The sequence below is a fragment of the Acipenser ruthenus genome, chromosome 15 (genome assembly GCF_902713425.1).
Source record: "Acipenser ruthenus chromosome 15, fAciRut3.2 maternal haplotype, whole genome shotgun sequence".
In the NCBI taxonomy this organism is placed as follows: domain Eukaryota; kingdom Metazoa; phylum Chordata; class Actinopteri; order Acipenseriformes; family Acipenseridae; genus Acipenser; species Acipenser ruthenus.
Genome location: NC_081203.1, coordinates 3,014,293 through 3,041,854, shown reverse-complemented (window position 1 = coordinate 3,041,854; position 27,562 = coordinate 3,014,293). Strand labels below are relative to the sequence as shown.

Here is a 27,562-nt window from a genome sequence, read left to right as displayed (position 1 = left end):
TGTATGTTGCAGGTACAGCCTTCCTTTGCTAAATGTGAATGCTTTAGAATTTAAACTAACTGGATTATTGCAGTGCCAGGTTACCAACATCAATTCCATTCCACTCTGAAATAACCACACACTGTACCACTGTGCCAGTTAGAACCAGTAGCATTTAATCAAGCACACTGCAGTTACAGGAGTGTTTTTTTAATTTCATTCTATAGATTAAAATCAAGCAAAGCAGTTATCAGCTAAAACCACAATAAAAAGCAGGACGATGCACGACGATATTTCAGGAGAAGCACAGAGGAGACAGAGCGCCTGAATCATGCAGATCTGCTGTAGGCAAACGCATCCCGATTGGTCACTGGCGGGCAGGGGGGCATCAGTTTACGAAGAGCGAGCGTGTGAACTCGACGAAGTCGAAGGCTGAGGTGAGCTCCCTGCCCTTGCTGTCCGTGTAGGGCTTCATGTGGGAGATGCAGTAGTCTGCCTGTTCCTTTGACAGGTTCTGATACAAAAAAAAAAAAAAGGAGAAAAGAGGAGAATTGGGTTTGTTACTCAGAAACAGAAGCAAATGCCCGTGCTGCAAATAAAATGGTTAGCTCTTTATCATCTCGCTGTTTATACGAAATCAGTCCCTTCAGGTACACAAGGAATTGAGCGAATGCTCAAACGGTTTCCTCTTAAAATACATTCGAGAGGGGCTCGGGTATCACGAGGAGGAAAGGACCATTTGAATTTGAAACCCTGTTGCGTGCACCTCGTTGGAAAAAGAAGAAAGGTAGCATCCCTTTAATCTTGATTTCACTGCCTTTGCATTGGATTTAGTACTGTTAAGTTGGGAGCACCAGGAGGGTTAATATAAAGAGTACTGAGGTCGTTACAAACACACTCTCTCACGTGGATTGGGGGATAGAGGGGGACCGGTTGTAATTATCCTGGGGCTGGGTCATGACACACTGTGGGCCAAGCTTGCCAGTCCTCCCTGAAGTAGGCTTTACCTGGTAGAGCTCCTCCTTGGTGACGTAGGGCTTGCTTTCGGCGCTCAGTGCCCGGAAGGCGCTCTCGATCTCCTCGCTGGACTTCACGTTCTCCGTCTCCCTGCTGATCATGAAGGCCATGTACTCCTGCAGCGACACGTGACCATCCCTGAGGGGGGGAAAGGAGAAAAAAAAGGTAGGCTGAAGTTTAAACGCACGAGCAAGCATAGAAATGGGGTTCGCCAACTGCAATGTATGTAAAAGGAACTTCCTGCAGTCAAGCACTGTCAGTCATTACCTGTTGGGGTCCACAGTGTTCAGAATGGTCTCGAACTCTGGGTCGGGCTCCCCCTCCTCCACCATGGGCAGGTCGTAGCCCAGCGAGCGCAGACATGACTTGAACTCCTGGTGGTTCAGACGCCCAGACTTGTCCTTGTCGAAATGCCTGGAAGAAAGACGACACACTTGGGGAAACGTGGTTTTGGTGAAATAAAAAACATGTGTTTTTTTTTATGCATTTCTGCAAACTTCCCTTTCATGGATAAATCTAAATAAATGAATCGACTAAACTTGTTTACTCACTTGAACATCATGCTGAATTCTTTGAGGGCTTCTTCCGTTACACCGGTTGTGTTTCTGAAAGAGGGCAAATTAAAAAAAAAAAGTTTAACAGTCTTGATTTTAATAGATTTTAGGGCACAGCATTTTGTTTTTATATATAAACAGATTAATGCAAGCAGTGCATAGCATTTCCAGCAGCCGACTAGAAGACAAGATCCTCACTGCTGCACACTGACCCCCAAAAAAGGGGACCAGCATCGTCTGTTTTTGTGTTACACCCATCATCACACAGCAGGCCTGGTCCTGTAGCAGCTCTTGTAGAGAAAGGCTCGCTATGAACAGGAATGAATGCTGGGCGTTTGTACGCCCGTCACGGTAGCAGCAGCAGCAGCAGCACTGACCTGGCTTGGATCTGCTGCTCCAGGTTGTGCTGCATTCTCATGCCCAGCTGGTCGAGCTGGTCCCACTGCTGTGCCAGCCCCACGGTGCTGTGCTCCGTGTACTTGTTATCCAGGATCAGGGCCTCCTCCATGGCCGCGCCCAGGTCCTCGATCTTCTTCAGCTGGCTGCGCATGGCGCGGATCTCCTGGTGCTTGCGCTGCAGCGGCAGGAAGGAAACACATGCTCAGGATCGGTCCGGAGCCATTTCCCTAGGCTGTCTTTCTATTGCTTTCTATGCACAGTGCACTAAAGGACTGGTGACACTAGGCAGTTGGATTTGACAGGGCACAGAGATTTCACATGTTAAAGACACACAGTACGACATGAAAGCAGTAGAATTGCCTTCTCACCTTCGTGGCCTCGAGCTGAGACTCCAGGGTTCCAGACTCCTCCACCATGCAGGACCTGCACATTAGGACGGGGCGGGGGTTAGAGAGGGAATGCAGTGCCAAAGAGGGGCACAAAGTTACCATGTGGGGGAGGGGGGCTCCAGTAATACAGAGGGGCCAAATTCAGAGGGCACTGGAACTTTCTGTTGTCTGTACTGGGGCATAGTAATGCAACTGAAGCCAGTCAGGGGTCTTTTCCATTCACTGCACTTGGTATAAGGAGGTCTGGACATCAGATGGTAACTTTGAGCTTTACATTATATATATTAGCTCAAAGAGCTTAATAATAAAAATAAAAAAAAACTACACACACACACACACACACAAATAAAAAAAGCCAAGGATTGGAAGCCAAGTGCATAAAAGATAAACCAAAACGAAGCTAAATTAAAAGATACACACTTTTCCACCCCACTGGAAACTAACCTATTTGTCAAATACAGAATTTGCTAAATAAAAAAAAATAAAAAAGTCAGGTATAATTCTACATAATCCTAGGGCTTGCATCAACTCTTACCTGCAATACATTTCAATCTCAGAAAGTACACAGCACACAGAGAAAGTCTCTCCAGGTTTCAGTGCACACCCATTCCCAGCCAGGGAAGCAGTCTGACATCATGGCACCCACACCATGCTTGCTTAGGATCTCAAGTCAGGGATGGAAACTGCAGTGTGCTTTCCCCTCTGTTACAGCCAGAGGGGCTTCGATATAAGAGACAGTCACGAGTCCTATTGGGATTGCAGGGAGCCGAAACAAAAAAACTGCTGCCTTCATAAAACCAACTGATGCTCCAAGAACAGCTGCATGTTGAAATCAAGCTACAGGAAACGTGTACGGAAACTACCTACGAGCTTAGATTCTCATTTAAAAAGACTTGTTGCAACCAAGGCTGCAACAGAACAGCGTGAAACGCAAGCAGCTACGTATGGGCCACTGGACTTATACTGCACTTCAAACATTATGGGGTGTGTCTTGACCTTAACTGTGTCATACAAAGAACACAGGGCATTCCTTCGCAATGGCTTATTCCTAGTAGTGTTGTAAATAAGGACTCGATCTAAAAATTACTTTCCCGTGGCTAGTTAATCTTCTTTATAGTTGACAGTGCAATGGATAGATTTTGTACACCACTGGCAAAAGGTCAGAATAACTAGCAGTGGTATAACTATAAGAGCAATGAAACTTGGTGCCACACAGGATGTTTCATGAAAGGAGACTGCAGTTTCAACCCGTTTTTTTTTTTTTTTTTTTTTTTGGTGCATTCAAATAAAAATGAAGGTCAGACCCAGCAATACTGTATATAGCCAGCCTCTCATAAAACAGTAAGCGGACAAATCAAGGAAACCAGAAGTGCAGAGTGTGTTAGTAACAGAGCCTGTAAGCTGCAAGGGGTTTAGACTCAAGCTGCTTGAGAAAAAAAAAAAAAAAAAAAAAAAAGTGGGGGTAAGAAAAGAGGAAACTTAAGAGAAAAAAGAAAGAAACCTTCCAGAAAGATCATCCCCAACTTCATACTGATAGACATGGATAACCCGTCGATAGGCTATGCTATTCAGGAGAAGGAGGGGAGAAGAGAGGCTGTGAATACCAACACAAAACCAGAAAATCGAAAGAGAGACAGACAAGACATGGAAAAGAAATGGAAAATAAAAAGCACACACACACAAAAAAATTTAAATTTTTTTTTAAGAAAAAGTAGAAAAAATGTATATTAACCCGTCCAGAAGATATGTCCTGTTGAAAGTGATCCAAGCATCAGGCAGCAACAGATAAGCAGAAGAAAAAATCAAAAAGGGAAAAACAACAGAAAAATCGTTAGAAAAACACAGGAGACGCACAGCATTACTGTCCATATACACACACGACAGTTTAACATTGAAGTAAACGTGCAGACAGAAAAACAAAAAACTCTAAAAGCAGCCCTATCTATCCAAGTCAAAAAACAGTCAATGTGATTATTGCCGAGAACTAGAATCGGATTCCTTCATAGTTTAAAAACAGAACGGTTTTAGGAAGCACTACATAAAACAGTCGATGGAAGCACTCTCATACGTGCACGCACAGTCAGTCATTCAATACAAAACTTTCCTTTAAAGCTAGAAAGTAGTTGTGTTTTCAACACTCATCTCTTGTTTCTGTTGTGTGCGTTTCTTGAATCACGCACAGAATCTCCCCTGTCGGGCAGGAGCAGCTGCAGGCTTCCCTACAGCCACCCACCACAAAGCTGAGCCTCTCGTGTGAGAATCTTCCAGAGCAGGCATCCCCCTTTCTGAAGCCCCCCCCCCCAGTGCAGCGCCAGTGCCCCCCCTCACCTAGTCTCCTGCAGCCACTGGTGGAAGGCGTTGGCGTGCTGAGCGAATTCCTGACGCAGTTTGTCGTTCTCTTCCTGCCGACGCTGTTCCTTCTGCAGCTCCTGTTCACGCTCCTGAAGAAACACAAAACAGAGAGAGAGAGAGACAGAGAGAGACAGACACAGACAGACCGTTAGACACTCGCTGCACGGTCAAGACCATGCTTTTAAACCAAGACTGCATTGCACTCAAGACACATAGGAATAATTCAATTAACTTTCCATCCATCTACCCTCCCTACCTATTAAACAGAAAGCCAATAAAAGGTCTGGCTACCTTGATGATCTTCTGCAGGTTCCTCCAGGTCTCCTCCAGCGCCTCCATGGTGAACCAGGTGTAGGGGTTGGAGGCGACGCGGTAGCTCTTGATCTGGCGGTCCAGTTCAGCCAGCTGGTTGAAGTCGGTCTGCGCGGAGCTGAGGGAGGAGCGGAAGGCGTCGTGCGCGTCCCGCAGCGCGCGGATCTCCTCCAGGGAGTTGCAGCGCACCGGGTCCGTCAGGTCCTCCTCCGCGTTCTCGAACCAGCTGTTGAAGGCGGATGCTTTCTTGGCGAAGGTCAGGAACAGGTCCTCCACCTGGGAACACAACAGGACGCAGTCAAGAGTGTACAGGCCTGCGGAGTGTCTAACTTCCCCACTTTGTACCTGGAGGAGGAACTTTTGCAGACTTGAAAGCCAGTGATCTAAATTTGAGAACCATATCCAATTGATTACAAAACTTTGTAATCTAAAATTGTAACCTTGATGATATTTTTTTATATATATATATAAATGTTACTGCAAATGATCCAAGTCACATTTCAAGCCAGTAAAAGCTAACATGTTTAAAAAAATGAAACTAAATAGGTTCTACACACTCATAATTCGACTTGCCACCAAGATTCTGATTTTGACATGGAATTTAGAATTTTTTGTTGCAAATTTCTTTGTAATCTGGAGCTTTATTTTATTCAAAGGGCTTGGGTCTATCCAGATTGTAAACATGTACACAGGGATTTTTAAAAAAAGCATGTCAAGTAAACATTGTAGCTCAAGCATGGAGCCCTTCCCCAGATCTCCACACAGCACAGCAGCTCCCCTAGCCTTCTCACCTTCCTGAAGTGCTCCTGTGCCTCCAGCAGCTTCTTCTTGCGAGCTTCGGAGTTGGAGAGCAGCTGGTTCCAGCGCTTCATGAGCGCGGCGTGGCGCGCCTCGATGGCCTTCGACTGCACATGCTTGGCAGCCACCAGCTGGTCCTTCAGGGCGGTGATGTTGGTGACGCCCTCCTGCTGGAAAGCCTGCAGCCCTGCATCGAACGTCTCCTGCACGCAGGAAGAGGCAGAGGGAGAGGGGTGAGGAGGGAGCAACCAGGACAAACAAACCAACACAAGTCAGCTTGCTGCTTTACCGTACCTGTTTAGTGAGGAGCGTCTGGACGGAGGAGAGATCCCGACCATAGTCATCCGTCTTCAGAATGTTTTCTTTCTCACCTGGGGAAAAATATAAGCAAATGAATGCGTTTCTCATGTCTAGTCTTGCGGTTTAGTATTAACCCTGTAATGGCCATTTCTCCATCGCATATGATACAATGCTAAGCCACCACCTCTTAAGTTTTCTCATTTCAAAAATGCTTGGGCATTGCAGAGTTAAGTTCTTCATGGATTTCGATCAACAGACCCCCGTCCCAGTGTCTGAATTCTGCCCTGCCGTGTCTCAACCCACCGATCCACGACTCAACCACGTCCGCCTTCCAGTTGAACTGCAGGAACGCAGAGTTCTCATCCAGCTTGGCTTTCCTCTGAGCCGCTGCCTTCTCCAGCTCGGACACCTTCCCTCTCAGCGCCTTCATCTTCGCACTAATGTTGTCCACATGGTGATTATTCTGCAGAACAGATCTTACAGGTCAGCTGTGTGCAAAAGGCAGTGGCTCGCCACTTCCATTATTTACACCGTACTGTAGACCACTAGAGCAAAACTATGCATCTTAGCCACCTTCTTTCTACCGGTTTTAAAAAACAGTATGGACTATGTAAAACGAAAGCTACATACCTTCTTAATCAGATCATCTCCATTTACACACACGTCATTCACTCTGTCCCTGTGCACTGTGAAATCCGTCTCAAACGCCTCGTGCTTCTTCAACAAGCCCTGTGCATGGAAAACAGGAGATATTAAAAGAAAAAAAGAAAAACAGGATAGTCAAAACGCCATCCAATGCAACACCAGTTTTGTTAAGCGTGCTGTAGGCTTGTAGTACACTTGGGTTGGTTGCAACGCTTTCAAAAGAACCATCATATTTCGCACGAAATACTTCGCCTGTGCTCGTCTCTTATCTATTCTTACCTGAACTGCGGCCAGCGTGTCTCCATAGTCCTCGCTCCCCACCAGGTTCAGTTTCTCGTTGATCCAGGCTTCCTCCTCCTCCACATTCGCCACAAACTGCTGGTACTCCAGAGACTCCTCTAGCCGCTTGCCTCTACAGTGAGGAGACGGGCATGAGAGAGAGTGAGGAACATCCAGACCTTTAAAACACTCCCTCATGATTCATAACAGAATTGAAATCTAGCTTTAAGAGCTTTCAAGTAGGCAATTGTTTTAGCCAAGGCCTTTATAACTCCGCTGTTGACAGGACTTGGGTTCCAGGCTCAAGTTCATCACTGCATTCTACACTAGCAGCATGAATGCTATCTTGTAAAAAGTGTGATCGATTCTCTATTTGATCTTTCTTTTTTCCCCAGGACGTACCGGGCGGCTGCAAGGTCCTTCAGCTCCTTCCAGTGCTCCACAAACTGGGCCAGACGCTGCTGGATCTCCTCCTGTCCGATCGTGTTGTCATCAGAGAGTTTCTTGCCAGTATCCAGCACAGACTTAAAACAGAGAGCATGTTACACTGTTACGCAAGAGGAAGGCATTTAGACCAATACCTACAAGCAAGCACCTCTCATGGGAATACTGCCTCCCTCCCCTTCCTCTCAAAGAAACCCAGGTAAAACTGAACCAAAAGCAACACATAGTCCTTTACAACATCAGACACAGCAGAAGGAACACACATGTACTGCAGCAGCCCCTTTATTTGCTGCAAGATTATAGCTAATCACGGTATATGTAACCAGAAGCAAGTGATCTGTAGTCAAGTAAGATCAAGTAGTTTCAGTAACGCTAGGCTGGTCCTCCCCACAGTACCTGAATTGCAGGGTCGTGGGCAGCCAGTTCAGCCTCCAGCCTCTTGTGCTTCTTCCTGAGGTTCTGAACTCCGGTCAGATCCCGGCCGTAATCCTCCGAGCTCACCAGCAGCTTCTTCTCCCTGCAGGGGGCGCCACAGAGCGGTCAGAGGATTCTACAGGTCACCTTCTCACATTCAAACTCAAGGGCAAAGGGCTCCCTAAAATTACTCTTCTGGAACTTTATTGGAGCTTCTTAAAATGTATACCGCAGAGTCAGAATCTGACCAAATGAAATCAATAGGTAGCCCTAGGTTTTGATCACATAGTATGCAGTGTATCATTTTCTGAGGGGGAAAACACACTCCTGCAAAACTATAACACAAACTGCCTCTTTGGCTAACAGTCTAACCAACAGGGGGCTCCAGAAAGCCTAGAAGAAGCAGCCACTGATCCTATCCAGTGCGGGTGCAGTAGGAGAGGCGCCCAGCTCTGCAGCAGCAGCAGCGCAGACCTACTTGATCCAAGACTCCTCATCGTCCAGGTCCCTGAAGAACTGGTGCAGGCGGTGAGACTCGTTCAGCTTGGAGCGTCGGCCGCCGGCCATGCTCTTGATCTTGGCGAATCGGCTGTTGACGGCGTCGCGCTTGTCCTTCACCTGGGTGGTGTCGAAGGCACTGCTGGTCATCAGGCTGTCTGCCTGCCCGTTCAGGTCTTTGAGACGATCCTGGAGAGAGAGGGAGGACACACGTCAGCATGGGCTTCACTGAACCTAGACTATAAAACGCTAAAAAAAAAAAACAACACCCACACCAGACAGCATTTAGTTTAATTGTGACTATCCTGGGCCTTAAAAAGGAGACAAATACACAAATTGTATATGTTACCTCATGGGCAGAGATGTCTGCCTCCAGCAGCTGGTGTTTCTTCAGAAGGTTGTTGACAGAGGCCAGGTCCTTCCCATAATCCTCAGAGGCGAGGAGGGCATCGACCTGCGAGAGAAGAGAAAGGGGTAAAACACAGGCAGCACAGCTGGGCACACGAAAACAAAACAGGCTGGAAAGTGGCAGCGAGGGGCTTGCTGTCCTACCAGCGCACCTCACACCCAGATATATTCCACACAGCGAATCCTGCACCGTCACTGCATCCCCGTCACTATTCAAGATCTGTGCCAGTGCTCGTCAACCTCATGCCTTTCACGTGGATGCACCGTTACAAAAACGCCACCATCAAAACGTGCCTGCCAGGGGGCAGGGTGTGGTTTGAGATGCCAGTCCCAGCCCGCCCTCCCTCTAAACAAACTCTTACTGACGCTGCAGTGGCTCAGAAGGGCAGGGGCTCACCTCGGACAGCCAGAAGTCAAAGTCCTTGATGCCAGTGTTGAAGTTCTGCTGTTTGTTGGCCTCCTTCAGTTTCTGGCTCTTTTCAGCCGATTTCTGAACCAGGAACTGCCACTGGTCATCCAGAGTGCTCAGACGAGACTAACGAGAGCAGAGAAAAAAATAAAATGAAAAACAGGACCGGAAGCATTATTCCTTTGTTTCCTTTTCACCGATTATTGTGCCATCTTCAGGATTCCGATCCCTTTCATCTTCACCCGTACAATATTTGATCTCAGTCTATCAAAATCACAGTATACTTTACATTGTGACAATTCTTTGTATTTTTTTAGAATAATCTGTACCTTGACTGCGTCCTCGCTCCCAGCGCAGGCCCCTCTCTGGATCAGCGAGTTCCCCGTGTCAATGACCCCGCAGATCCGGTCCGCATTGGCATGGAGCTCTGCCTCGAACGCCTGGTGCTTCTGGTGTTTGCTCTGGGGAGCCGGGAAGGGAGGGTTCAGCACATTACCACCCACAGCAACAGCACAGCCTCTCAAACCATTGTCTCAGCACTGGCACACACGAGCCAGGACACAACCCAGGCCATAGGCGCATGCTGGAGACCGAGAACTAACTTCCTATGACAAAGCGGTTACTAGAAAACTTTTAAAATATCTAGTTAAAACTGTATCCTGGGTAATTGCTACAAAACACATTAAAAGGCAGCCTACACAATGGAGATCAGATGTGTATTAAATCTATTGAAGTAAAAAACGCTGGGAGCTATTAAACCTGATAAACCAATGGCTGCTAAACATCCGTGCCACGTGGCTACGACAGCTAAAACCTGTCAGCCCGTTAACGGGACGATTTACATGAGAACCAGGGCTGCCTGGAATTACAATTAAATGAATTCAAACTGTGTCACAATGGTTTGAGAGTCTGAACACAGACACTCTCGCACAACATATAAACCAGCAGACGAAGACACTGATCCGTGCCCTAGCACAGCCACAACTGACAGGACGATTCACATGAAGACTGTCCGAGACAGCCAGGATGAATAAAAAAATAAAAAATAAAACCTTAAAGGTCGTTCCACGCTTGAGGTTTTCTGGAGAAAAAACGGTGGACACAAAGTACAGACATTTTTTCAACATACATTGAAATTTCACAGGATAGGAGCTTGCAAACCTCATCCCAGCCTTAATTCTAAATAGGGCTGGCAAAAAAGAGATTCAAAGCTGCAAAACTATTTGTGAAATTTCAATGATGCTCAAATATAGTATTCTTTGTGAACACCTAAACTAACGAAACTTGTTTTATAAAAATCTATACAACATCCCCCTGGAAAATCTCCCGTGTGGAAAGAGTTTAAAGCAAGATAAAAAAAAATGAAATTCCAGCTGTTAAGACAAAACAAATACATAAAACCATACGAAAGCCACAGCCAGCAACTTTAGTACCATTAAAATGGCAACTACACAAGTAGCTAAAGTTTATATATATAAAAAAAAAAAATTAAAACAAAAGCAAGCACTCTGTGTGAATGTGCAGATCGGCAGATGAAAACGGAAAAGATGGGAGAAAAAAAAAAATTTACAAAAACTAAAATGTGCCAAGACGAAGACAAAACACTGGTCAAGTGCTCCTATTGTTAGTGCAGTGACACTATTCACTTACCAGCAGTTTGGACAGCTAAAAACAGATATAGAAAGAAAAGATATTCAGTATTCATTCGGACAGATCTAGGAATCACAAGAGCTGGTAACAGTGCAGGAGAGTGTTACATCTGTATATAGTGACCGGGCAACACAAGGTGTTACTGTTCATTTAAAAGCTTAGAGCTTGGATACTGTGAATATGATCACTTAATGTAAACTGGTATCATCTGCTGAACGCAGGTTTGACAGTAGTTATAACTGGAAGGAGGATGATAACCTACAAGTTCAGATCGTAAATGTACAGTCTTTGCAAAACTGACAGAAAAAAAAAAAAAAAAAAACAGCAATCCCAAATCAATCATATTCTTGCATGTCAAATATTCACATACAAGTTCTGAGATTTAGAAGGACTTTGCAGTCCAATAAAACTGATTAAATTTTTTTTAAAAAAATGACCAAGTTTTACTGCAACAGCTGCTGGAGAAAGATTACAAAACATTTGAACGCGGCAGTGTCTTTGCAGAACAATCGTGAAGTGTGAATCGCTGTTCAACCAGGAGACGAAGGGCAGCAATCTTATTCAAGTGCTTTATAAAAAAAAAAACTAATGTTTTAATATATCAGCAGCTACACAACCTCCACTAAGTGTGCCTGCTAGACATGTTGAACCGTGCAGACTGTCTGCTTCTGTACAGCAAGGGGTCAAGAACAAGTCATTCTTTTCTGATACTGGTGGCAACACTGCACACAGTAACAGAGCCTCAGCGTTCAACACTGCTGTGTTTCTAGCTGGAGAACGGGACTCTGTTTCCAGTGGTCTGCGCTGCCTCTCTCTACCTGGATGTTGGTGGGGTCTTTGTAGGACTCGTCCGTGGCAGTCTGCAGCTTCTCGCTGATCCACGCCTCGATCTCGTCCACGTCTCTGCTGAACTGCTGCAGGGTCTGCGATTCGCCCAGCTTGGACCTCTTCTCGATCATCTGAGCCTTCAGTCGGCGCCACCTGCAGGGCGCAAAGGGAATTGGGATAAGCTTCCAGTGAGGCACCCTAGTCATGTCAATTACTGGAAATGCTAACTCCCCTACGCACAGCCGTTTGAGTCGTTACAGGTTTCACTGCAAGACTAAATCTCCAGACCTTAATGGCTGGTTTCACAAACCCTAATTAGTAGAAATCATACCTAAAACATTTCCGTGCAAATCAGGATCTTTGAAACCAGCTGTTGGAAGGACACCGGCCTTGGTGTTTACAATGAAGCTTGTGTTAAACTCCCCCCATGCAAACCTGCACCCTGTAGAGGGTTTCAGTTTACTTTTCTATCCGCGGCAGACTCACCTGTCCAGGACCTCATTGCGTCGGTTGGCGATGTCTCCTTGGGCGTAATGATCGGCTGCAATCAGCTGGTCAGCGAAGGACTGCAGGGTTGCAATCTTTTCCTCCTGTTGGGCACGGGAAGAACAGAAACGGTTACTCGCGTTCGGGTGGTTTTGTTTTGGTTTGCAGAAAGCAGCCAGGGCTCTCCGAGACGGACCTGCACGTTGATGGCCTTGTCGAAGTCCTCGTGCTTCTTGATGAGCGCCTCCGTGCTGTCCAGGGAGTCTCCCTTATCATCGCTGGCCAGGAACGCCTCGCGGGCTGCCATCCAGCTCTCCGCCTGCTCGCAGTCCCGGCTGAACAGCTGCAGAGACAGACAATCGCACACAGGGCGGTCAGTGATGCGTGGCTCTGAGAGGGGCCACTATTGAAACACACACACGTTTATAGTGTTTGAGGACTTTGTATCGATTTACTATACTATAATGAAAGTTGGGGGGATTAAATAAATACTGACATTCAACATTTTCACAGCATTTGTTTATGTTCTAAATACATCTTTAAATAATGTTGTCCTCAGAAGGCAGTTTTGCCCTTTATGCGATTTCCAGGTATGGGATATAAGTCTGTAACAGTGTAGATATCCCTTAAACTACATTATAACTTTGCAAAAAAAAATAAAAAATCTTCTTTGCAATTTCCCTTGCAGGTTAAAGCAAGCAGACCTTATTTTTACCTGCAGATGCTCCGAATCTAAAACACTGCTTCAATCTCTTTCGATACTGTCTGTAACAGATGTAAACGTATCTCTGTTTCAGCAGCGAGAGCGCCACCCCTTCTCCTTCCCCTTCAGGTACCTGCAGCTCCAGGCACTGATCCAGCATCATCCTGCGCTGCACCCAGGCCTTCTCCAGGTCTGCGCGCTCCCGGTCCAGGATCTGCAGCTTCTCCTTGATATCGGGGCTGGCGAAGTGACCCCGCGCCAGCAGCTGCTGCCCGAACTGCTCGAACGCCTGGAAGGTGCCGGCCCTGGCATCGATCTCCGTGCGGTGCTCCTAATCAAAGCACAGCAGAGACGATGGGTTAGAGTCTGGGACAACTACTCAGATCTGCACATTGTAAAACAATTGTATAGCTGTATTTAAATGGGCCTGTTCACAGAACTTTAAAACACCTGTTTTAATTAGTTTGTGGTTCGTGAAAATTCGTGAAAAACTGTTTTAAAAAGAGGGTTTATTAGTTTTTAAAGTCCTTAAAGTAACATTCCTTAAAAAGCTCAATATTGCTTTAGACAAAATCCTTTCTGTGTGTTTCCCCCAGTTTCACAAGTACCCCGGTTTACCTGGTGTCTCTCCAGCAGAGCTTCTGCCCCAGTCACGTCCTTCGCTAGCTCATCCGAGGAGACGAGACCTCGTATTCCGTTAATCCAGGACATCAGGTCCCTGGGGGAGAAAGCAGGACAGTCCACATCAGACAACTTCACTGGGTCGGTATTATGAAAAAATCTGCCTGCAATACCCAACAAACACTTGTGCAAGGCTAGAACCGTTACTAGGCTTATGCAGCACTCTCTCTATTTCACAATCTGAAATAGTCCGTTTGCTGTACCTGAAGTCGCTGAGGAAGCGCTGCAGGTCGTGAGAGTCTCCGAGCTTGTCCTTGCGCTGGTCCGCACGGCCCACCAGGCTGTTCCAGGCCTGGTTCAGCTCAGTACACTTCTCCTGGATGTCATCCACTGCCTCGGGGTGAGACTGGATGAGACGGTCCGCAGTCTCACCCAGGGAATTCACCTGCATGCATCACACAGACAGAGGCAGGGTCAGCCACTCACTGTACTGCGGCTATCCACCCTAAAGTCTTGCATATGTATCATCCGGCTCTTACCTTGTCTCCCAAGGCCGCCAGGTCTCTCTCAAAGCCCTCGTGTTTGCGCTGCAGGGCTTGCACGCTGGCCAGGTCGTGGCCGTAGTTATCTGTGTTCAAAGCCTGGTTCTTCTCCTCAATCCATTCCTTGGTCTCATCGGCGTCCCTGAAATGAGAGCAGGTTTAGTACACATATCACCGCTTTCTACAGTACTTTTGAATGTAGCTGTGTTAAATCAAATCAGTGACATGTGGGCACACGCTTCTGCCAACATGCGGATTGGCCTAGCCTCCTCCAACCTAATGTTGCACAACGATACATACAGTTAAAGCAAGCTGTTGGCTCTGCAAGGGGACAGAGTTCCCTCCTGTGCTGCTTCCTTACCTGTGGAATCTCTGCACCTCGTGGGCACTGCCCAGCAGATTGCTCCTCTCCTCTGCCAGCTGCTGCAGGGACCGCCAGCGCTCGTTCAGCTCCTGCACGGTGGGGGCAAGACAAAAAGTCAAACTGTGCAGCCAGCACCATGGGCACTACTCCCCAAAACTCCCTTCTAGAACTCACTGCAATAGCTCAGAACAGTTAATATTCAGATCACACAGCTTTTCTTAAATTAAATCAGCTAATAAGGGACTAGGGTGAGCAGTAGTCGCACTATAGGGTATATGAAAGACGCAATAGTCAAGAGATGCCAATGCTGATACACAGTTTCCCCTTGTTATAAGGGAGCAGATCCTCAAGAGGGTTATGGCCGACTATTTAATGACGTCCTTTATTAATCCAATCTAAAACGTGAGCGGACAGAAGCATATTTACATGCCAATGTCTGCTACATTAGAATTATAAATAAGAAAATACATAAATAAATAGGCAGGACATTTACAAAAAGACGTAGAAAGCAGACACAGAATTTTGTCAGCCGAGGAATTTGCCGACGAGGAGAGGCTACAATGACGATGGAGGTGTGTAACAGGGGAACAGCAGCGAGCGTTTCATATGTTAATCTGAAAAGGAGGGATTTCGTGTGAATGAGGGACTTGCACTGGAGTCAGAAGTGCACACAACTGCTACAGGAGCGGGGCTTTAAAACTAAGGACACACCAATGAACAGAAACAGGTTTACATTATATTTTTTTTTAAATGGGGAAATAATGGAACCATGAGAGGTAAAACACAAAGCACAGCTCTGTTTGGGAGCATGGGTGTGGGTTAGTCTTCATGAGGAAACGAGGCACAAGGGGGCCAGTGAACATAGACAGGGTCTGTGTCAAAGTCTTACCTTGATAGCATTAAAGTTAGCCACCGACTGTACCGCCATGCGTACAGACTATATTGAGAATAATAAAAAGAACAGGAAGAGGAGGGGAAAAAAACAAAACAAAACCAGTCAACAAGAGGATTCACCAGGTTAGTACAAATAAATCCAGGTACCTTTGGGAGAAATAAATAAATAAATAATCCATCCCCGAAGTTAATAACCCGCTCCACCCAAAGAACTCAACAGCATGCAATAAAGAAGATCAATCTGGATAGGATCTAGTTTGTGCGCACACTAGAGTTTGGATACCTTGGAGGGGGAGATTCAACCATAAAGGGGGCTCAAACTAGACAAAATACCCTTTTAAAAAGAAGCTGTTTATTACAAAGGGTTTCCAAGCACCCTGTATTAAACTCCTGGCTCAAATGACAAATGTATACGTTCTTCAGGAGTCTTCTTGGACAGCAAAACATGTGGCACTACCCTGTGTTCTGGCTTATTGTACAACCTGTTTCTCTATGGGAGTCGGAGCCTTGTGTCATAAGGAAAGGCGTTCATTAGGATACAGATACGACATTAAATGCGTTTCCAAGGATCCAAACCTAGTAAGCCACAAAAAACAATCCTGCATGTTTTTCATTGTATTCACTGGAGAATTGTGTAATGGGTTAGATGGAAGGGTGCAGAGAGAGAGAGAGAGAGAGAGAGAGAGGTTTAAAAAGTGCAAGAAAACTATATAAAGCCATAGAAAGAGAGAGGCTCCCAGTTCCATTGCAGCTGCAGCAAGAAGGCAGCCTGGTGATCAGCTGTTCAAAGGACAGATTAAAATAAAAACATTGAAATGTTTATATAGTAATTGAATTTCTTTATAATAATCCAATTGGTTTGTGAATAAGATTAGTTATTGATTTTATATATGATCCAGCATATTATATATTTGACATTTTTATGAACAAAAATAAGAAATAAAAAAGAACAATGTATATTTGTAATTGTACAAGAAATTCAAAAACTGACCCCTGAGGTGTGATAAATTCATTGACACTGATTAAGAGCCTTAATCCCAGGGGCTACTGAAATCACTAACAGACTGAATCTTAGACCAGCAACAGAGCCGGGTTTTTAACCCTGACATCCCAGACTATTACTCCCATGGTCTACATTTCTTGAAATGGGTCTCTAGCAGACCAAGACATTTTAGTTGTGATCAACGTTCTCTACTTCGACCCCTAGGGAAGGCACAGCACTCTCGTCCCTGCGGGACACGCTGCATGTAGAGGGACATGCATGACTTGGATGGGAGCTGGGTTGCAGTGCAGTGGTATGGAGGAATGGGATGCTGAAGTTGGTTTATTATTGGGGTTTCCCAGTGCTGTGAGGTTGAAGGACTGGACCAACTTACCTTCCAGGGAGAAGTGTTTTTAGAGTCGGCTTCATCCTGTAATTAAAATTAGCAGCCATTACTGTATTACATTTAAAATGCTCTGCAAAACACCGTTAGCAAAATATCAATGAACAGTGAATGTTCTAAAATCAGTTTAATATCCTAAAATAAATACAAATAGTACCGTTTACATTAAATACAAAATGTTTTATTTGATCTACAAAAGATCCGTTTTAGATCGGAATACAAAAGTAATATGAAAGCAAGTCCTACCTGCGAGACTCCAGGTGCGGAACCCAACATAACCTGCTGTAGGGAGAAAACAGCACGTTTAAAAAACACACCAGCTTCCCTCGAAGCAGTTCAAAACCCTCCTTGCCTAATACGCAGCCACCCGACAGACTAGCCAGAGCCACTGCCCCCACGTTTGTTACAGTCCAGAGTGCTTTTGCTAGAAAGCCCCATACCTGTGTCTGAGCCAATGCCACCTCTGGAGCTTCCTCTGTCATCAGCCCCTCGGACTCCAGCTCATTGGCCACCTTGTTGATGTCCCTCAGCCGGGATTCATTAGCTTTGAGATCCTGCAGAAAGAAAGAGGGGGGGGGGGGGGGTTGATGCTTAACCTCATGCCTTTCCCACTATGCATCTTTCATTGTTGATATAGAAATACTGATTAAGGAGAATACATTACTAGAAAGAAATGCATTTGTACATTTCCTACAACACGTGTAAACCTGGGGCACACACAGAGCGCTTCTTCATTGCAAGGCTGCCCTTTAGACTGCAGAGCCAGTTATAAGCCGGTGTGGTCGTGTCTTCTGCTTGCCCTGTAATTTCACTAGCACTTGCATTCTTCTTGTATGGCAGAACACAGGTTAGGAAAACTACAAGAAACTTAAGTCAAGTCAAGCAAGTGCCGTCTTCAGCACGCTTTGTACTGGAAGCACTAGCTGACATTGTTGTCACTTAGGCTGCTTGACTCATTTTGAAGTTCCGGACGCTTTACCTTCTGGAAGTCGTCAAATTTCTTCTGCAGGACCTCCACCTGCTCCAGGTCGGACCCCATCTCCTCGTTGGTGAGCGTCCCCTCCTTCTCGTTGATCCACTGCTGCAGCTCACTGGCTTCGCGGAACAGCATGAACTTCTTGCAGCTCTTCTCCAGCATGTCCTTGCGCTTCTCTCCCATCTCCAGCAGGGAGCCGTACCTGGGTTAGGTTAGCGTACACAGGCAATCAGCACTCGCTCCAAGAGACAGAGACCAGACACAAAGACCTTCATAAACATGCATGCTCATTTCCAGAAAGGAGACTCAGACCCTCCTGTCCCCATGCTGGGGAGGAGGGGGGAGGCCTTTGAGCATGCATGTTCTTTCCAAAGAACACGGGGATGTGAGTAAAGCATTGAAAAATAAAAAGGCTCAGAGAATCTGGAGCACACAGGCTCCCAACATCTAGACGGTTAGTTCCGATTGCAAAATGAACACAAAAAGGTGTTGCACCTGGGGTATTTCTAGGGCAGGGTAAATCTTAAAAGAACACCAAATGAAAATATCAAATCCAATATTAAATCTAGACTTTCATCCTTACAAGAAAGGTTAAATTCCCCTACATGTTTAGGTTTGGGAAAGTTAAGACCATTGTATACAAAATATAGATGGATGTATATTTGTATTACCCTCCCACCCCCCCCAAAAAAGTGTCCCCAAAACACAAGACAGTAACATTCAGCACAGGATCAGCTACACGACCACCAATATACAACACAAACTACAAAACAAATCCAGGCAATGGATGAATGAATGACAATGAAGATGGGGGAAAAATATCTTGTTCCATTTCATGGGAGATGTACAGAGTTTAAGGTAAACCACTTGTCATGCAGGCATGACAATTCACACGAACTGCAAACGCATCCATTAAACCCTACCGATTCACAGCCATTCGGTCATAATAGCAGCTTAGCAACATCCCTTTTAAATTTAAACTTTGCTTTCTAGAGTTTAGATTTAGTGAAGCTGGACACATTGCTCAGTACTAGTGTTATGGACTGTTTTTAGTAATAGTAATACAAACATGCATGCACACAAACACCCACATAACAAACACAAGCCCCTCCTTTATTTAACAGGATGCTTGCTAATTAATTCATACCCCCATAAAATGTGTAAAAAGACAGAGACACAAAACACACACACACAGGTGAGCAGTGGATTGCTTCTATCCGGTTCTCAATAGAAGCAGCTGTGAAATGTTCCTAATGGAGAATGCAGGAGAGAAGGGAGGGCATGAGCCGAGAGATCGTGTCAGAGAGACCCTGCACGACGTGAGAAACGATCAGGCCCTACTCACAGTTCCTCCACCTGTTTCATACGGAGGGAAACGCTGCCGGCCTCCTTAGTAACCAGAGCCCTGCACAGACAGACAGTAGAGGGAGGCACACCAAAGGCATGCAGATGTTAGTTGTTAAAAACGAATCATTAGAAGCCGAGGTCAGGAAATCAAGGCAGGTTAGCTGTGCAGTAGAGGCAAGAGACGGCACATTACTGCAGCTGTGCACAGGTTAGGTTAGTTAAAGAGTGAGAAAACACAGTTCCCTGTCAGATGTTTCAACTTGGATTTTCAGGTTGAAGTAAAAGTGCGAAACGATTTAGAAAATGCAGACAAACCAAGAAACTCTGAATGCTACACATATATATGCAGACAAACCAAGGGTTCATTCAAATTAATACTACATTTAAAATACGAATAAGCTGGTACTGCAGCACTACAAGTATACTGATTTTATACCAGCACTGGAGCAACAAAGCAATGCATTCGATGTGCTTCTCTTACTGGCTGTCGATCTGCTCCTGCCGCACGGAGATGCTGCCCTGCTCCTCCAGCAGGTTCTCCCGGGAGGCGGACTGGGTCGGGTCCAGCTTCTTCACATAGGCAGCAGGAACGAAGCCCTGGCGGTCGTTCACCTCCACCTTCCACCAGTCCTGCAGCGGACAGACAAGCAAGACGTCAACCAGCAATAAGGGAGGCAGAGACTGCCAGGATATCTACTCGACAGGGTTGGTGAAATTAATAAGATGGGTATGCCTCTGGTCTGACAGTCAGGGACGGGAGGGGAATAAAAACACAAGCAAACCAGATACACAATAATGTGAAGTGCCACACTACTGGCATCGGGAGTGAATAAATCGGTGCTTGAACATCGCTGGCTGTACCTTGTTGGTGCTGTTGAGCAGAGTCAGGATGTCTCCCTTCTTCATGGTGACTTCGCGAGGGCTCTTCTCCTGGTAATCATACAGAGCCAGGACCAGCTCCTTGCCAGTCTCGTCATCCGTGGGGGCCACTTGTTGCTGTAACCGTGGAGAAAGAGAACGTGCATGGCCTTATTGGTATTGATAAAACAGGTTAGCTCTGGAATACAGATTTCCCTTTTGTTAATGTCCGTCTGCAGTATGGATCAAGCAACACAGACAAGCCTAGAGTGAAAACGATGCAAAAAGAACAGTGCTCAATCCCAACGAGGCGACTCTGCACCCCTTGTATAGGTTTATGCTCAGAGACAAAGGCTGATGTAACAGGTACAATACTGAACCCTTGCGCTTACCCTGCAAGACTGTGCCTGCTCTCTCAGGGCTTGAATGCTGCTTCCATAAGCGCTCAGATCAGACATCAGGGCTTCGTGCTTCTTCAACAGAGCCTAGAAAGCAGAACAAAAAGTTAACCACCAAGACCTTCAAGATGGTCCATCTTACTTCCGAGTTTAATAAGACACACCTGAGCTTGTTACCTATACAATGTGGCTAATCAAGCTCGTAGTAAAACGGCTATGCAATCGGAGTCTTATTTCCATCGCTGTACCAGATGGAAACCTAACATTTAAAATTAGCTTCACCGTTTTATATAACATATAGCTAAATAAAAATACTATAGAAGATACAATCGGATCTGAACCGACTCAGAGATGCCAGCCAGCCAGACAGCCCTCTCATAGTAAAGCTACCCTGCCCTTGCATGGAGTGGCTATACAGTCTCATCTGCCTTCATGTGGTGGACATGCAGCCTATCTCGGCATCATCTCCAGCACTCGCCTCTGCAGAGTCCTCATCCTTGCCGTAGTCCGGGCTGCCCACGATTGGCTCCTTCTCCCTCATCCAGGACTCGGCCTCGTTGGCGTCCGCAAAGTACTGCTGAGCCTGCAGGGAGTCCTCCAGGTCCTGCCGGCGCTGGGACGCCTTCCCCTTCAGGGTCTCCCAGCGGCTGTTCAGCTCGCTCAGCTTCACCTTCACCTCGTCCCCGGCAAAGTGTCCTGGAGACCAGGGCAGAGACGGAGACAGAAGGTCAGGGGACAATAAAGAGCCTGCAGGAGGCCGCGCCAATTAATATATTACACCCTGTCCAGTTCAATGAGTGTATTACAGGGATGAAATAAGACTACTGCATAGCAGATTCACCCATTATAGGTTTTTGAAGTTGAGCTTGATTAGCTGCAGTTTATAGGCAACAAGCTCAGGCGTCTTACTAAACTCATTGTAAAAAAGAAGGAATGGATCAAACTGCTATGCAATGGGAGTCTTATTTCCACCCCCCTTGTATTTTCTCTGGTATACCAAGTAAAGCACATCCTTTACAGTTTTTGACTCATTTTATTTATTAGGAAATGATTAACAGGAGTTGTCCATTTTCACTGGTGATGTTAATGATCTTGCACGATGATCTGTGCGCAGGCTTGTCTGCGTGTGTGCGTGCATTTAAAGGTTATGTGCACTTACCCTCCTCGACCATGGCCTGTCCCTTCTGGGAGACGGCTTTGATCCGAGGCTCGTGTCCGGCGATCTCAGCCTGCAGAGCCTGGTGCTTCTTCAGAAGATTCTGGACACCAATGAGATCTTTGCCTGAAAAAATAAAATAAAAAAAATAGCAATACATTTCAAAAGTAGGTCAGCTGTGCCCTTGCTGTACCGTGGCTCTGACATTTTGCCTACTGCAAAGGGCTGACAGGTCTAACAGTATAGAAACTAGCAGGAACACACAATCACAAGAAGGAAGCGTTACATCCTTGCCAGGAACAGTTTCTTTGCTAGTTTTAATACAGATACTTTGAATTCCACTATAAAAAAAGACTGCCCACATTGTGCTATAGCAAGGCAGTCCTGAGGGAGTCGCGCACAACACTGACCCCTGTTGGTGGAGGCTGCGATGGGCTCCTTCTCTCTGATCCAGGTCTCCTCGTCCTCCACGTCTCTGAAGAGCTGCTGCAGCCGCAGGGAGTCGGACAGCTTCTGCTTGCGGGCCACCATGGGGTCCTTCAGGGCCTCGTAGCGAGTCATCAGCGCCTCCTGCTTCTTACGGATGTTGTCAACGTCAAAGTGTCCGGCCTCCTGGAACTGTCGGGCCTGGATGGTGATGCCGTCAATACGGTCCTAAAAAAAAAAAAAAAAAAAAAACCACACACAAACTGGATTCAGACAGACTCAATAATCTTGATCTAAAAGAATGCCCTTAGCAAGTTTCATCACAAAATCGGCCACACAGTTCTCTACATGTTAATGTAAAACACACATAACTTCCTCTCCGAATGAGGGAATTCATCATGTGGTTGAAGGCAGCAGCTCCTTACCTGGTGAGCGGCGATGTCAGCCTCCAGCAGAGCGTGCTTCTTCTGCAGGTTCTGCACGCTGGTCAGGTCTTTCCCGTAGTCATCGGAGGACAGGTGCCCTTCCACCTCGTACAGCCACAGCTCGATGTCCTCCACGTTGCGGTTGAACTGCTGCTGCTGGTTGGCCTCACGCAGCTTAATACCTGAATGACGGGGGTTAAAAAATACCACCATGGGGGTTACAAAGGAAGTCAAACCGAGATCGTTCGATAACACCCATCCCTTGGTCTTTAAATCGGACCCTTCCCGAAATGCCTTCAGTTTCTTGCGGAGCTAAATTACTGGTCTTAGGATCTGGTGTCAAACCTTCCCCGTCTCCCTTCCAGGACCCCTGGGCTCACCTTTGAACTCCGTAGCCTCCAGCAGTCTCTTCCAGAGGGAGCCGACCTCATCCATGCGCTCGGACACCTCTTCCGCGGCGTAGTGCTTGTCATTCAAGAGCTCCTGGCCCGCCTTCTGGAGGGCGTCGATGCGACTCTGATTGGCTGAGAGCTCAGCCTCGAAGGCCTGGTGTTTCTGCACTTTGCCTTGGAGGTTAGATGGGTCCTAAAGAAAATAAAAATAAAATAAAAGCACTGGCAAGTATAAACTGGCAAGTGTTCAGGATGGACAAACACTCAGTTCAGGTAGGATGTGTGATTAACAATAAACAGGGTCTCTACCCTTTCTATCTTTTGAAATGGAAATGAGAGAGACAACGGGTCCTTGCCTTGTAAGCCTCGTCGGAGGCAGTTTTCATTTTCTCGTTGATCCAGCTCTTGAGCTCGTCCGAGTCCCGGAAGAACTGCTGCAGATGGAAGGAGTCCTCGAGAGCAGCGCGGCGGTGCTGGGCTCGCTCATGCAGGGCATTGCGACGGCTCAGCAGCTGCACAGAGAAGGGAAAAGAACAAAACAAATCCGCTTCATTCACTACTTTGCTGGCTGCAACTATATTACTTACCAAGGACTAAAACATAGACTTATGTGCAATAGAGAAATGCACACAGGGTTACATGCATAACATCAGGAACCTTACAAAGTGTGTTTCTCAGACGCAGAATAAATACCGTCTCTGTTTTAAAACAGTTTGTGTGAACTCTATGGAGTAGCCCTGCCATCACTTTGAAAAAAAAACATATGTGCAATATCAAATAGTTATAGGATAGGAAACTTAATGTGGTATAATTGTGCACATGATGACTGAAGTGGATATAAAAACGCAAAAGCTTTCTAAAAGGCGCACAGCACTTTATTGTAGACATTAAAAGTATTGAATACTTACAGCATCTCTGCGAGTAGCAACATCTTCCTTTGCGTAGTGGTTATTCTGAATTAGTTTGGTGGCAAATTCATCCAGAGCCTAAGAATGGAATAAAAACGTGTTAATTCTTGTACGGGGTCAATGCCACATGGAAATTGAAAACTGTATGCAATTACTGATTTTATAAAACCAAGCACTAACCTCAAAAACTGAGCCCCAAGTAATAAAGTCACCGGGTTAATCAGATACAGATATAAAAAACTACCTCCTGGATGAATTAGGAAAGCAATTCGAAGTTCTCTCACCGTGATCTTCTCCTCCTGGGCGCTGAGAGACTTCTCGAAATCCTCGTGTTTCTTCAGCAGCGCCTCCACGCTGTCCAGAGAGTCACCCAGGTCCTCGTTCAGCAGGAAAGCCTGGGGGGGGTGGGGGGGGTAATATATTAACCAACGACGTACTTAAATACTGTATGTAAAAATGAACAAAAAAGTGTTTTTAAAACAAAGGTACCTCCTGCTTGCTCATCCAGTTGTCCACCTGTTCTGTGTCCCTGTAGAAGAGCTGCAGGTCCATGCACTGCTCGTACTGCTGCCTGCGCAGCTCCCACAGCTCCAGCAGGGAGGACCTCTCCTCCTCCAGCACACGCAGCTGCAGAGAGACAGACACACACAGTGATCCAACACCGGTAAAATCAAGCACGAACCAAAGAATTTACTCGGGTATTGGAAGAGAAAAATATTAAAACGAAACATGACATTTACCAATATAAAATAATTAGACAATTGTTTCTGCAAGTGTGCACCAACTCAGGCACTAGCCAGAATATTGATCTGCTTCACTCAAGAACAAACCAGTTGCTGGAAGGAGGTCGGGCTGTGCATTTGTTTCATGCCACTGATCTGCTGGCTGGCTCACCTTCTCTCGGACCTCGTCAGAGGCATAGTGTCCCGTAGAGAGGAGGGCCTGGCCGGCTTCGTCTGTGGACTTGAAGCTGTCTTCATGGGCATCGATCTCTCCCTGCAGAGAATACAGAGGCTTTATAAAAAACAAACCATCTAAAACCAAGGGACTAGCTGTTATTTAATTAAATCAATAATTAACACCTGATGAAAGCCAACCGATTTAGCAGGTCTAGGAAATAAAAGCTGCTTCTGCTATGTGTGCAGTTTTTAGAACATGTGCTTTGAACGTTTTAGAATGCTGTGTCACTGACATTCCGAGTGTGACACGCAGCTGCTAACGGGCTGCAATGGGGACGTGACTTCGTTACCCCTCCTCCAGTACCTTGTGCTCCTGGTGCCGGTCCAGCAAGGCTTCGGCTCCGGCCACATCGTTGGCCAGCTCGTCAGCGTTGATGAGAGCCTTCATCTCCGTCACCCAGCTGGTGAGGTCGCGGAAGTCAGCCAGGAAACGCTGCAGCCTGAGAACAAACAGCAGAGAGAGAGAGAGTCACACGGGATTCATAAGCTGTGCAGGTCCTTTATGATAAAACACATTTTAACATACTATCCCCCTTCCTGTGCATCATAATTTCTTGTACTGGTCACTATTTAAAAATACGTTACTACAAAAATGAATATAAAAACTGTGCTTTCTCATCTGTGACCATTTGTATCGCACGCAATGTCAAACCTATACAAATTTGCAGGATACTCCCCCAATCCCCACTGACAAGACGTAAGCTGTGCTTGCAAGCTCAATTAGCAGCTCTTGTAAAAGGACCGGCCCCAGCTTAGGGAGGGGCTGCCACAGCTCTGCCTCACCTGTAGGAGTCATTGAGGCGGGCGTGTCTCTCAGCGGCCAGGGTGCGGATTTGCTCCCAGTTGGTGATGAGCTCGTCCCGTTTCAAGTGGATCTGGGTCGCGTTCTGCGGGTGGGTCTGCTGCAGCCGGTCAGCCTCGCCGCCGAGAGTATTCACCTGCAGGGACAAGAGTAAGATCCCAGCTCACCCCAAGGAACCACGGGCATAGCTTTACAAAGTAGTGTGCCGCGTGCAGCGACCATGCACAGTACTGGTTATATACAACAGGTTTGTGAAGTAAATCCCTCACCCATAAAGGCATAGAGATGATCGACGACAAGAGAGGCAGTACCTTTTAATTAGACTAAACAATGCAGAAGAGACCTCAGAGGTCTTGAAAGCTTGCGATTAATTATTGTTTAGGTTAGTCCGATAAAAGCCATTACCTCTCCTTCTCTCTGTCTATTACAAAATGTGAAGTGTGGATCCCAACCACTGCTTTACAAAAACAAGGGATCACTATAACCTGTGCACCACCAGTAGATCTTGAAGTGTTCAAATTGTAATTAATAAATCCTGATAAAAATAATGAAGTCTCTGTAGATCAGTGGGGAGGTTTGCTTTGAGCAGCCTGGCATTTTAAAACTCAATGGTCGCAGACCTTGTCCTCCAGTGCAGCCAGGTCCCTCTCCAGCCCCTCGTGCTTGCGGAGCAGCGCCTGGACGCTTGCCAGGTCGCGCCCAAAATCATCTGAAGCCATCAGCTGCTCCTTCTCCTTGATCCAGCTGATTGTTTCGTCTACATCCCTGCATTAAAAAGAAAATACAATGTTGCCGTTCTTTGCCCGTGTACTGAAATCACTCTGTTCCGGTCGATTCTGCCCATGCTGCTCCCCTAGAGAAGGCGTTGTGAAGCTGGTGCTCTACCTGTTGAAGCGCTGCACCTCTGCAGCCCCAAACAGCTTGCCCTGCCTCTGGAGGGCCAGGCCCTTGAGGCGCTGCCAGGCTGCGTTCACCTCGTCCTGCTTGCGGACGATCAGCTCTGCCTCTGGGTGGCTCTCCTGTCCAGGGGAGAGGGGAGGAACAAGGTTAAACACAGCTGCAATTGGCATTTGACTTTATAACATAGCTCTTCTTTATTTTCTACACCCGATCTGACCCTGCAGTAGGCAACCTTGGCTTTTGCAGTTCATTCCATTGCAATACTTTGTTCCGAGGTTCCGAGCAGGTTTTCATTTGACCCTAAAAGGGCCATGGCTTCCTTCCCCCCCTTCCCCGACTTGATCAGAGGTACCTGCGTGAGTTTCCCGGCGAGCTGGTTCACGTCGTTGACCCGCTCCTCGTGTGCAGCCAGGTCTGTCTGGAACTCCTCAAATTTCTTCTGCAGGACCTCCACATGCTCCAGATCCAGGCCCAGCTCCTCCGAGGTCACGATCGCTTCCTGGGGGGCACAACAGACACCAGAGAGCGAGAGATTACTACAACAAAAACGAACAAACATTCTTAACTGGATATCTAGTGAATATATAGCTAACTGAACAAAAAGGTTTCACTGACCTGATTAGCTTGGCTTACTTAGATAGTGCAGGATCAGTGGTAAATCATGGGCTGCGAAACCAGCAGTGAATAACTAACTAAACAATACAAAAATAAGCATGTCCTTTGAACTGCTGCAGAACTTAAAAACAAGCAACTGATAAATTTCAGTTGGTTTTCCCTGCTCTTTCATGCACACAATGACCTCCGTAGTGGATTGAGAGGCGCGTGTGCAGCCCCCTCGCGGCTGCTGGTCCGAGGGCCGTACCTTGTCATTGATCCAGTCCATGGTGTCCTCGCACTCGCGCAGGTACTGAACCAGCTTCTGTGCCTGCAGCAGCCGCACACCCTTCTCCTTAGTCTTCTGCAGCAGCAGCTCCCAGAGCCGATGAAGCTCCTCCAGACGGGTCTGGAAGAAAACCAGCGGCAGCACTTAGAGACTGGCTTTAAAAAACACACACACAGGGCACTCCCGCGCACAACTTCACAGGCATGCTGGCTACATGAAGCACGCACACGTGTAAAAGCCAACGTTTAGGAAACAGAGACGCCTACTGCCTAACAGTTTCACCCATTGCAGGTTTTAGGCTGACAAATTTAAAATTCCAGAAATGGTAGACAAATACAAAATTGATGATAGATTTGTGATCGTCAGGGGGAAACCTTTTTTTCAGAAACATACAAGAAAACGACAAGTTAGATTCCATTAACGTTCCCCCTGAACATTCACAACGCACAACACTCAGATCTT

The 27,562-nt window shown here is 46.5% G+C and overlaps 1 protein-coding gene across 9 annotated transcripts in view; it reads right to left on the bottom strand.

Moving 5' to 3' along the window:
* Positions 1-134: 134 nt before the first annotated feature.
* The window catches only part of LOC131696782 (spectrin alpha chain, non-erythrocytic 1-like), a 36,634-nt gene continuing 9,206 nt past the window's right edge, over positions 135-27,562 (bottom strand). For 2 of the 9 annotated variants that reach the window (XM_058986838.1, XM_058986836.1), the window contains exons 4-58: positions 27,080-27,220; positions 26,570-26,716; positions 26,203-26,336; positions 25,938-26,082; positions 25,299-25,453; positions 24,820-24,955; positions 24,451-24,552; positions 24,046-24,183; positions 23,841-23,951; positions 23,557-23,634; positions 23,005-23,160; positions 22,637-22,841; positions 22,257-22,438; positions 21,816-22,059; positions 21,409-21,531; positions 20,728-20,945; positions 20,244-20,336; positions 19,855-19,989; positions 19,475-19,623; positions 18,992-19,051; positions 17,650-17,848; positions 17,111-17,224; positions 16,917-16,952; positions 16,662-16,697; positions 15,281-15,328; positions 14,389-14,480; positions 14,025-14,169; positions 13,749-13,930; positions 13,483-13,582; positions 12,998-13,195; positions 12,358-12,504; positions 12,162-12,265; positions 11,666-11,828; positions 10,848-10,862; positions 9,527-9,658; positions 9,186-9,323; positions 8,730-8,834; positions 8,361-8,569; positions 7,865-7,985; positions 7,427-7,548; positions 7,025-7,157; positions 6,731-6,829; positions 6,404-6,563; positions 6,095-6,171; positions 5,794-6,003; positions 4,982-5,278; positions 4,667-4,779; positions 4,071-4,088; positions 3,840-3,902; positions 2,318-2,372; positions 1,928-2,124; positions 1,548-1,601; positions 1,264-1,410; positions 987-1,134; positions 135-493 (exon numbers count right to left, since the gene is read on the bottom strand). In XM_058986838.1, the coding sequence (XP_058842821.1) occupies positions 368-493; positions 987-1,134; positions 1,264-1,410; positions 1,548-1,601; positions 1,928-2,124; positions 2,318-2,372; positions 3,840-3,902; positions 4,071-4,088; positions 4,667-4,779; positions 4,982-5,278; positions 5,794-6,003; positions 6,095-6,171; positions 6,404-6,563; positions 6,731-6,829; positions 7,025-7,157; positions 7,427-7,548; positions 7,865-7,985; positions 8,361-8,569; positions 8,730-8,834; positions 9,186-9,323; positions 9,527-9,658; positions 10,848-10,862; positions 11,666-11,828; positions 12,162-12,265; positions 12,358-12,504; positions 12,998-13,195; positions 13,483-13,582; positions 13,749-13,930; positions 14,025-14,169; positions 14,389-14,480; positions 15,281-15,328; positions 16,662-16,697; positions 16,917-16,952; positions 17,111-17,224; positions 17,650-17,848; positions 18,992-19,051; positions 19,475-19,623; positions 19,855-19,989; positions 20,244-20,336; positions 20,728-20,945; positions 21,409-21,531; positions 21,816-22,059; positions 22,257-22,438; positions 22,637-22,841; positions 23,005-23,160; positions 23,557-23,634; positions 23,841-23,951; positions 24,046-24,183; positions 24,451-24,552; positions 24,820-24,955; positions 25,299-25,453; positions 25,938-26,082; positions 26,203-26,336; positions 26,570-26,716; positions 27,080-27,220 (7,155 nt within the window). In that variant the 3' untranslated portion in view covers positions 135-367. The remainder of the gene's footprint in view (positions 494-986; positions 1,135-1,263; positions 1,411-1,547; positions 1,602-1,927; positions 2,125-2,317; positions 2,373-3,839; positions 3,903-4,070; positions 4,089-4,666; positions 4,780-4,981; positions 5,279-5,793; positions 6,004-6,094; positions 6,172-6,403; positions 6,564-6,730; positions 6,830-7,024; positions 7,158-7,426; positions 7,549-7,864; positions 7,986-8,360; positions 8,570-8,729; positions 8,835-9,185; positions 9,324-9,526; positions 9,659-10,847; positions 10,863-11,665; positions 11,829-12,161; positions 12,266-12,357; positions 12,505-12,997; positions 13,196-13,482; positions 13,583-13,748; positions 13,931-14,024; positions 14,170-14,388; positions 14,481-15,280; positions 15,329-16,661; positions 16,698-16,916; positions 16,953-17,110; positions 17,225-17,649; positions 17,849-18,991; positions 19,052-19,474; positions 19,624-19,854; positions 19,990-20,243; positions 20,337-20,727; positions 20,946-21,408; positions 21,532-21,815; positions 22,060-22,256; positions 22,439-22,636; positions 22,842-23,004; positions 23,161-23,556; positions 23,635-23,840; positions 23,952-24,045; positions 24,184-24,450; positions 24,553-24,819; positions 24,956-25,298; positions 25,454-25,937; positions 26,083-26,202; positions 26,337-26,569; positions 26,717-27,079; positions 27,221-27,562) is intronic. The other 7 variants (XM_058986842.1, XM_058986837.1, XM_058986839.1 and 4 more) reach the window with 7 other exon arrangements.